This window comes from Triticum dicoccoides, chromosome 5B (genome assembly GCF_002162155.2).
Source record: "Triticum dicoccoides isolate Atlit2015 ecotype Zavitan chromosome 5B, WEW_v2.0, whole genome shotgun sequence".
NCBI lineage: Eukaryota > Viridiplantae > Streptophyta > Magnoliopsida > Poales > Poaceae > Triticum > Triticum dicoccoides.
Window position 1 is genome coordinate 225,219,029 of NC_041389.1, and position 10,514 is coordinate 225,229,542.

The window sequence follows — 10,514 nt, forward strand, 5'->3', positions numbered from 1 at the left end:
GGGTTTGGGCGCGGGGTGGGCTGGCGGGTGGCGGCGGCTGGGCCTGGGGGCGCCGGGGTGGCGCTTTATATAGTGCCCCCCGAGCGGAGTCCCGCTCGGGCATGGCCCAGAGGCGGTTCGCGTTTTTATATATATATATATATAATTCCGCGCAGAAGAAAAATAAAAAGAAATACTAAACGGACTCCAAAAATCCCGAATTGTTTTTTCCTCGGCTTCTAAAATCAAGCCGGACAAGATGAACATTTATTTGGGGCCTAAATGCAATTTTGAAAAACGCGCATTTTTCCTAAATCCAAATAAAAAGGCGAAAACTCCAAAATAAAACTTATTTGATTTTTTTATTAAATCTTCATTATTTCTTTATTTTGGGAAAGTCATTTTACTCCCTCTCTAAAATTTTGGTAGTAGAAATAATTGAAGATAAAATAAATAAAATCAATGATCCTATTTTCAAAATTTGACAAGACCCCAAATAAGAAAATAACGAAATCCCCAACTCTCTCCGTAGGTCCTTGAGTTGCGTAGAATTTCTAGGATCGAGCCAACAATGCAACAAAAATATGATATGCAATGACGATCTATATATAACATTCCAAATTGAAAATTTGGGATGTTACAATATATGTATAGCTCTAGTGCATCCGTTGCATGGCAATCCCTACTCACTCACATTGATATCTGTTAATGGGCATCTTCATAACCCGTTGGTACGCCTAGTTGATGTGAGACTATCTTCTCCTTTTTGTCTTCTCCACAACCACCATTCTATTCCACATATAGTGCTATGTCCATGGCTCACGCTCATGTATTGCGTGAAAGTTGAAAGAGTTTGAGATTATTAAAGTATGAAACAATTGCTTGGCTTGTCATCGGGGTTGTGCATGATTAAATACTTTGTGTGATGAAGATAGAGCAACAGCCAGACTATATGATTTTGTAGGGATAACTTTCTTTGGCCATGTTATTTTGAGAAGACATGATTACTTTGATTAGTATGCTTGAAGTATTACTATTTCTTATGTCAATATGAACTTTTATTTTGAATCATTTGGATCTGAACATTCATGCCACAATAAAGAAAACTACATTATGAATTATGCTAGGTAGCATTCCACATCAAAAATTCTCTTTTTATCATTTACCTACTCGAGGACGAGCAGGAATTAAGCTTGGGGATGCTTGATACGTCTCCAACGTATCTATAATTTTTTATTATTCCATGCTATTATATTACCCCTTTTGGATGTTTATGGGCTTTATTTTACACATTTATATCATTTTTGGGACTAACCTATTAACCGGAGGCCCAGCCCATATTGCTTTTTTTTGCCTATTTCAGTAATTCGAAGAAAAGGAATATCAAAGAGAGTCCAAACAGAATGAAACCTTTGGGAGCATGATTTTTGGAACAAACGTGATCCAGAGGACTTGGAGTGCAAGCCAAGAAGCTGCCAAGGCTTCCACAAGATAGGAGGGCGCGCCCCCCTGTAGGGCATGTCCCCCTATCTCGTGGGCCCCTCGGGCGGCCACCGACGTACTTCTTCCTCTTATATATACCTACGTACCCCGAAAACATCCAGGAGCAACACGAAACACAATTTCCACCACCGTAACCTTCTGTATCCGCGAGATCCCATCTTGGAGCCTTCACCGGCGTTCTGCCGGGGGGGAGTCCGCCAAGGAGGGCTTCTACATCAACATCCTTGCCCCTCCGATGAGTTGTGAGTAGTTTACCACAAACCTACAGGTCCATAGTTATTAGCTAGATGGCTTCTTCTCTCTTTTTGGATCTCAATACAATGTTCTCCCCCTCTCTTGTGGAGATCTATTCGATGTAAACTCTTTTTGCAGTGTGTTTGTCGAGATCCGATGAATTGTGTGTTTATGATCAAGTTTATCTATGAATAATATTTGAATCTTCTCTGAATTATTTTATGTATGATTGAGTTATCTTTGCAAGTCTCTTCGAATTATCAGTTTGGTTTGGCCTACTAGATTGATCTTTCTTGCCATGGGAGAAGTGCTTAGCTTTGGGTTCAATCTTGCGGTGTCCTTACCCAGTGACAGAAAGGGTTGCAAGGCACGTATTGTATTGTTGCCATCGAGGATAACAAGATGGGGTTTATATCATATTGCTTGAGTTTATCCCTCTACATCATGTCATCTTGCTTAATGCGTTACTCTGTTCTTATGAACTTAATACTCTAGATGCAGGCAGGAGTCGGTCGATGTGTGGAGTAATAGTAGTAGATGCAGGCAGGAGTCGGTCTACTTGTTATGGACGTGATGTCTATATACATGATCATGCCTAGATAATCTCCTAATTATTCACTTTTCTATCAATTGCTCGACGGTAATTTGTTCACCCACCGTAATACTTATGCTATCTTGAGAGAAGCCACTAGTGAAACCTATGGCTCTCGGGTATACCTCTTATCATATTTGCTTTCAATCTACTTTTATTTTCATCTTTACTTTTTGCATCTATATTACAAAAATACCAAAAATATATTTATCTTATCTTACTGTCTTTATTAGATCTCACTTTCGCAAGTGGCCGTGAAGGGATTGACAACCCCTTTATTGCGTTGGTTGCGAGTGGTCAGTTTGTTTGTGTAGGTGCGTGGGACTTTTGAGGATCCTCCTACTGGATTGATACCTTGGTTCTCAAAAACTGAGGGAAATACTTACGCTACTATTGCCTCATCACCCTCTCCTCTTCGAGGAAAACAAACGCAAGCTCAAGACGTAGCAGAGACAGAGGCAACGAAGGAGGAGGGTTGATTGTCGACCACCTCCTCCTCGGCAGCGGCCTTGCCGGCCTCCCCGGCAGGCCCCTTGCTGGCCTCCTCAACGGCAGCCTTGCCAGTTCCTCCGGTAGGCCCCTTGGCAGCGTCCTCGGTAGCGGGCTCGGCGGCCTCCTCGGCGGCGACCTTGTCGGCCTTGGCCTCGGCGTCCTTGGCGGCCTCTGTGATGACGGTGTCAATGTCCTCCTAGTCCGCCAAGGGGGGATCTGGATACCAAGAAGGGAAAATGAAGCGAAGCCAAGACCAAGGTTCTAGAAAAAGCAGGGACAGAAAGCAAATGGCTTACCCGTGCCGGGCTGGGAAGAAGTGGCCCCCTCCTCGCCAATATCCATCGCCGGGACGGAGCCATCAACGCCCAAGTTCGCTTCCTTCTCCTCCTCCGTGCACATGGGCTCAGTGCGTGGCGCCCTTGCCGGAGACGCCCCTCGGGGCGCCGTGGTTGATGGGGGCGGCGTGTTGGGGGTGGCCCTCGGCGGCTCCTCCTACTGCCATCCTCCTCCTATAGCCACGACAAGGTTAGCGCTAAGAGATCGTACCCCAACACACGTTGATGAGGGGTGAGTAGTGAGCGCACGCTGGGGGCTGAGCCGGGGGCTGCTGTCCGGGCTGATCTACACCACTAGCGTGCGTGAAGCGCTCGCCAGGGGCTGGTCGCCCGCTGACGCCCTGGTCCTCTTCACCACCCTCTGGGACAGCGTCTCCCAGTCCCTGCGAAGATGAAGACAAGTCAAGGAAAGTGGCGCGGTCTAAAAGGACGGAGATGATGAAGTGCAGATACTTACTCATCCTCTGCCTCCTCTCCTACTGCTCTCCTCTTCCTCCTTGGGCTGAGAAACCCAAAGTCAAAGACGACCTCCGTGTCGACATCTGCGGGAGGAGGGGAAGGGGATGGGGTCCGGCAGCGAGGCGGTCGCCTTCTTCTTCGCCACCATGGTCTTCATCGCCTTCTTCACCGTCGCGGCTCTCGTCTGGCGCACGGACTCCCGTTGGGCCCCTTGCCGCAGTTAGGCCCTGTCGGGCTGGACCGGCTCGCCAGAGCTGGCCCGCCGCAGGACACGCCTCCTCCCCATGGCCGAAGGGTTGTCGGCCTTGGCCTCTTCCTCGGCCGACTCCTCAACCACCTCCTCGACGAGGGGGGCCTCGGTGTTGACGCTGCTGGCATCCCCGGCAGACCCCGCCCACTAGGCGAGCTCCCTCTCCTCCGCGGTCGCGCCGGCCTCATCCTCCATGCCGCAATGCTGCCAGCCTCCCTGGCGAGCTCCACCTCCGCCACCCTGGCGGCGATGTAGTCCAGCTCCGCCTGGGTGGTGTCCTTGATGAGCAACGGCTCGTCGTGGTCATAGCCCTCCAACAAGTTGAAGAACTCCTGCACCTCGTGTGTTGGGGGCTCGGCCCAGGATGGGCCGAGGCCGTGCGCATTGAAGACCGGCATCATGTCGAGGATGGCGGACTGGCAAGAATTGTTCCTCAGCAGGAACACACCCGGCGGCAACCCAAAGAGGGGCCCCTTGACGACCTTGCGGGCCTTCGCGGCCCTGCCGGTCCTCTCCACCGTGCCGTTGGCGAACACATCGAGCTGAAAGAGCCTCTGGCAGAAATGGGTGTGTCCCATCACCATGAAATTATGCTTCAGGCCGGGGCGGAGCCTCATGATGTCGGCCACATTCCTGAACTCCCAGGCCAGCCTCCCCTTGTTGTGCAGTGGGGCGATTCGGCGGCGGATGAAGTCCGCCCCAATCATCTCCAGGGTGAGCCCGGCCGTGGTAAGGCGATGGATCTTGGTGGTTGCAATTGAAAGCTTCCCATCATTGGCGTCGAGGTCGCCCCAGTCCTCGCTGCAGGTCGGCGGGCTCTGACGGACTCGGCAGAACTCCGGTGGGTTCTTCTGCTCAATCCAGCACCACCGACCCCGCCACTCCTCCCACCTCTCCTTGTGGGCACCCTCAGGATACGTACCTTCCTCTTGGGCCCTCGGTATCCAGGAGATGCTCCCGAAGAGGGCGCCCCCTGGTTGGAGGCGAGGGTAGAAGTAGTGGCGGAAGAGCGCCGTGCTGGGGAGCACTCCGGCAAAGCCCTCACAGAGGTGAGCGAAGAAAACCATGCATGCCACGGCGTTCGGCGTGAGATCCAGAAGACGAAAGCCAAAGGTGCACATGACGTCGTTGAAGAAGTCAGAGAAAGGGGGGCCAGAGCCCACAGGAGAAGAAATCAACGAAGAAGGGGTACCGATTTGGGCCGGCCTTAACGCAGTTGGCGGGGATGACGCGCGTGGCATGGTGCCCCGTCATCTCCGCCACCCACAGAGGCCTGAAGAAGTCCTTGAGGTGAAATACATCGACCGTCGACGGGGAGAAGTAGGCAAATTGCGCCCGCCGCACAGCCGCCTCATTCTCCAGCACCTCCCTCTCCCCGGCGTCCTTGGCCACCCCCTTGCCCTTGCCAGTCTTGGGCGCCATGGCGGCTAGGAGGAGGCAAAGAGTCGAAAGCAATGGGGGCGCAGCAGCGACGATCAAGAGCGAGACCTTGAGGAAGAAGGAGATAGCGACGGTGATTCTGAGATTGGAGAAGGCGCAGAGGGTAAATGAGCAGCGCGCCTGCGGTTATTCCTTTTTATGGGGAAGGCGCGGGCCGCCTCTTTACCATTTACTACGACATGACGCCTGCATGCAGCAGGTGCCCCACACATGCCCCCCACGTCACGCATGGCCCTCCACATCGCGCATTCAACGCGGGTCGTGGAGAAGCGCAGCGGGCGGAAAAGTTACTGCGGTAAGAATCGGCCCCGCCTGCCCGCGCATCATTCTGGGCCTAGCCCAACAACGCGTTGTGCTTATGTGTGGCCCAAGCTCGGGTGATCCTGTCGGTGTACAAAAATAGGGGCTCTCTTTTGTACCCCTTTACTTGTGCACGGGCAGTCAGAGCCGCGCCCGCAACCACACTTAGCAGGGCAAAGGAGGGAAACCAACGCCACAAGATGATCAAAGCAACGCCAAGACAAAGAGATAAGGAGCAAGAGGGCGGGGCAGACTCCCCAGGCAAGAGCCTTGCCGGGGCAACTTGCCCAACGCCAGCAGAGCGCGCCACCCTTGAGCCCTAGGGTTCGAACGCCATCAACCATATTGGAACCAAGGCTCGTGAGCCACCTCTGTGGTGGCATGCAGATCTTTGTGAAGATCATAAACGCGCGGGATCAGATGAGGACCAGAAGACAACGATCCTCGGCAAGAACCTTGCCAAGGAAATCCACGAGACCTTCGGCAAGATCCTTGCCGGGGACGACCACGGTGCCACGGCAAGACCCTTGCCGAAGACATCAGCGGGGCCGCGGCCAGGCCCGCACCTGCCAAGACTACACCGCCATCCCATGCAGCTGCCAGCCCAACCAGCTAGGTGTGCACCTGCATGGCGACGTGCGGCCTCTAGACCAGCTCAGCAAGCACCTGCGTGGTGGCATGCAAATCTTCATGAAGACGCTGCCACTCGCCAGCTCAGCAGCCTGCCAGCCTACATGGCACTGCACGCCGCGCTAGCCCGGACGCGTGCCACAGCAAGGTAAAGCGGCGACAGCAAGAAGGGCACGTCGGCAGCGCATTAAATGTGTTTGTCCAATGCTGCCAAAGGATAGACTCAGCAACCGCATGCACTTTCCACCTCCTGTGTGCCACTGTGGCGTCCCCTTTTCTCTATAAAAGGAGGCCCAAGACGTACTGGAGGGGTATTCAGCTCTTTTCATCAAGTCACACACCACAACTAGCTCAAGAACACTCTAATACACACCAAAGCAGGACTAGGGTATTACGCATTCTCGCGGCCCGAACCTGGGTAAACGATCTGTTTGCTGGCTCCTGGACCCACTGTTTTCACAACCCCGCACCCTCGACCGTAGTAGGGATTCCAATGATCCCATAGGTGTCGTTCCCGCCGACACTTCGGGTTAGTACCTTCAGCATTATTTATTTTGATAGCTCCAGACCGGTAAACCTCCTCGATAACATAGGGTCCTTCCCATTTGGAGAGGAGTTTTCCCGCAAACAACCTGAAACGAGAGTTGTACAAAAGAACATATTCTCCAACTTTAAGCTCGCGCTTTTGGATTCTTTATTCATGCCATCTTTTAACTTTTTCTTTAAACAACTTGGCATTTTCATAAGCTTGGGTTCTCTATTCATCTAATGAGCTAATATCAAATAACCTCTTTCACCGGCAAGTTTGAAATCATAGTTGAGTTCTTTGATTGCCCAATATGCTTTTTGTTCTAATTCAAGAGGCAAATTACAAGTTTTTCCATAAACCATTTTATAAGGAGACATACCCATAGGATTTTTATATGTTGTTCTATAAGCCCAAAGTGCATCGTCTAATTTCTTAGACCAATTCTTTTGGGACCTATTGATAGTCTTTTGCAAAATTAATTTTATTTCTCTATTGCTAAGTTTAACTTGACCACTAGACTGAGGATGATATGGTGATGCAATTCTAAGGTTAACATTATACTTGGCAAGCATTTTACGGAAAGCACCATGAATAAAGTGTGAACCACCATCAGTCATTAAATATCTAGGGACTCCAGACCTTGGGAAAATAACTTCCTTAAGCATTTTAATAGAGGTGTTGTGATCAGCACTACTGGTAGGGATAGCTTCTACCCATTTAGTAACATAATCAATAGCAACCAAAATACGTGTATACCCATTAGAGGAAGGAAAAGGTTACATGTAATCAAATCCCCAAACATCAAATGGTTCAACAGCAAGTGAATAATTCATAGGCATTTCTTGACGCTTACCGATATTACCTATTCTTTGACATTCATCACAAGATAAGACGAACTTACGGGCATCCTTGAAAAGAGTAGGCCAATAAAACCCAGACTGCAATACCTTGTGAGCAGTTCTATCTTCATGCTCAGGTACACAACATCTAATAATACCATCTACTCCCTCATTATAAAGATGTGGGTCATCCCAAAAGTAATGTCTTAAATCATAGAAGAATTTTTTTCTTTTGTTGGTATGTAAAGCTAGGTGGTAAACATTTAGCAACAATGTAATTAGCATAGCCAGCATACCAAGGAGTGTTATGAGCAACATTTATTGCAGCTAACTGCTCATCAGGAAAACTATCATCAATAGGTAGTGGGTCATCAAGCACATTTTCAAGCCTAGAACAGTTATCAGCTACGGAGTTCTCAACTCCTTTTCTATTAGTGATATGTAAATCAAATTCTTGTAGCAAGAGAACCCATCGAATAAGTCTAGGTTTAGCATCTTTCTTTTCCATGAGATATTTTACAGCAGCATGATCGGTGTGAACAATTACTTTTGAATCAACAATGTAAGATCTAAATTTATCACAAGCAAACACCACTGCTAGGAAGTCTTTTTCAGTAGTAGCATAATTCTTTTGAGCACTGTCTAGAGTTTTACTAGCATAATGGATAACGTTTAGTTTCTTATGAACTCTTTGTCCTAGAACAGCACCAACATCATAATCACTAGCATCACACATAATTTCAAAAGGCAAGTTCCAATTAGGTGGTTGAACAACAGGTGCAGAAATTAAGGCTTTCTTGAGTGTTTCAAAGGCTTCAAATCAATCATCATCAAAAACAAAAGGAATATCCTTTTGCAAAAGGTTTGTAAGAGGCCTAGAGAATTTAGAAAAGTCTTTGATAAATCTCCTATAAAAACCAGCATGACCTAGAAAACTACGAATACCTTTGATATCATTAGGACATGGCATTTTCTCAATTGCATCAACCTTAGCTTTGTCCACTTCAATACCTCTTTTAGAAATCTTAGGACCCAAGACGATACCTTCATTAACCATAAAGTGGCACTTCTCCCAATTCAAGACAATATTTGTTTGTTCACATCTCTGCAAAACTCGATCAAGATTGCTTAAACAATCATCAAAAGACTTCCCATAAAAAGAGAAGTCATCCATGAAAACTTCAACAATCTTTTCACAAAAATTAGAGAATATAGCAGTCATGCATCTTTGAAAGATAGCAGGTGCATTGCATAAACCAAAAGTCATATGTCTATAAGCATAAGTTCCAAAGGGACAAGTGAAAGTGTTATTTTCTTGATCAGGTTCAGAAACAGGTATTTGTGAAAAACCAGAGTATCCATCAAGGAAGCAAAAATGTGTGCGCTTAGATAATCTTTATAGCATTTGATCAATAGAAGGCAGAGGGTAATGATCTTTTCTAGTAGCTTTATTTAATTTTCTAAAATCGATTACCATTCTATAGCCTGTAACAATTCTTTGTGGAATAAGTTCATTCTTATCATTAGGAACAATAGTAATACCTCCTTTCTTATGAACACAATGAATAGGACTTACACATCTACTATCAGCTATAGGATAGATTTTACCTGCTTACAGAAGTTTTAATATTTCTGTTCTTACCACTTCTTTCATCTTTGGATTTAACCAGCATTGGTGATCAACAACGGGTTTAGCATCAGGTTCCATATTAATCTTGTGCTGACAGAGAGTCGGACTAATGCCCTTTAAATCATCAAGAGTATATCCAGTAGCAGCTCGGTGCTTCCTTAGAACTTTCAATAATCTTTCTTCTTCATGTTCGTCACTGTTGTCGCCTACCTCCGTCATGCCTCCATCGCCAAGATCAAAGAGGAATGAAGCCCGGTCGGCCACGCTCCTGCCTGACGGGCCGAGCTCGGCGCTGCTCCAGCTTTGTGAGCCCCCCATGCTCCTGCTGCCGGTGTCGTCCCCCTTCAGGCCCCCTGGTTTCGAGGCCTCCCCAACGCCTCCCCTACCATCCAGCGGGCCGGTGCATCGTACTCCCTCTCCTGTGCGGTGCCGCCGGGATGACGCTTCCGGTGCGGTTGGCCTCCAGTGCCTTGCACCGCTTTTCAGGGAGCGGCAGGCCGCCATTCTGCCCGTCCCCACCCCGGCTGCAACTCCTCCGCGAGCTCCAGCAGCGCGTCGGAAGACCTTGGCAGGAGTCACCATCTCTGAGGTTGGCGGTGCATTCTCGCTGCACAAGACGCGGGTGACGGCTCATCTGAGGGCCACGACCATGGCTCGTGCGGCTGAAATCCTGGTTTGTCGTTCTCTGGGCATTGTCAAAGACGGCGAGGACGTGACTGCGGCTGCCCTGGATGCCTTCACGGACCGCTTCAAGGAGCAGCTTTCGCCGGAGGTGCTCACAGCCATGAGGGGCCTATTCAAGCTCGACGACACTGATGTTGCTGCTATGGAAGAGGCGCTCCTGACACATGGAGGTGGAGCCGTGCCGGACCTAGAGAGGATTGACGAGGAGGCTGTGCTGCAGCAGGCAGCAGCTTGAGTTGCTGCTCAATATGCCGATACGCCTAGGGCCTTCAGTTTCCAATGTTAGTTAATAAGCGTACGTGCTTAGAGGTCCAGATTTATACTGAAAGTGTGCAGCATGGGCGTATTGTGGTGATGCCTTGTTTCAGGTCTGTAGCGGTGGCTGTACACCTGTTGGAGTTGGCTTTTGTATCTTTCTGTAGTCTGTATGCTGCTGATTCGAACTCCACTATCCTGGCACATGTTATGTGGCTTTGGTCAAGGGCTATCATGGTTAGATCATGTTGACACAACCGATCAATTTTTTGAGCTGGAATGTCAGGGGCCTCAATTGCCCTGATAGGCGGTCGACAGTCAACGCCACTATTGCTTCCTCCTCTTGCCATGTTGTGTGCCTCC

General features: G+C 49.0%; 1 protein-coding gene across 1 annotated transcript; it reads left to right on the plus strand.

The window, feature by feature from the left end:
- Positions 1 to 5,264: 5,264 nt before the first annotated feature.
- On the plus strand, positions 5,265 to 10,199 carry LOC119309336. Its single transcript, XM_037585360.1, has 2 exons — positions 5,265 to 5,387; positions 9,415 to 10,199. The coding sequence occupies exons 1-2, from the start codon at positions 5,265 to 5,267 to the stop codon at positions 10,129 to 10,131; spliced, it is 840 nt and encodes a 279-aa protein (XP_037441257.1). The 3' UTR covers positions 10,132 to 10,199.
- The last annotated feature ends 315 nt before the right edge of the window (positions 10,200 to 10,514 follow it).

What these genes read in the sequence shown, in the direction of transcription:
- LOC119309336 (XM_037585360.1), top strand. Translation starts at nt 5,265, where the DNA reads ATGGCGGCTAGGAGGAGGCAAAGAGTCGAAAGCAATGGGGGCGCAGCA. An exon ending in GATTGGAGAAGGCGCAGAGG is followed by an intron (nt 5,388 to 9,414) that starts GTAAATGAGCAG and finishes TCGTCACTGTTG; the next exon opens with TCGCCTACCTCCGTCATGCC.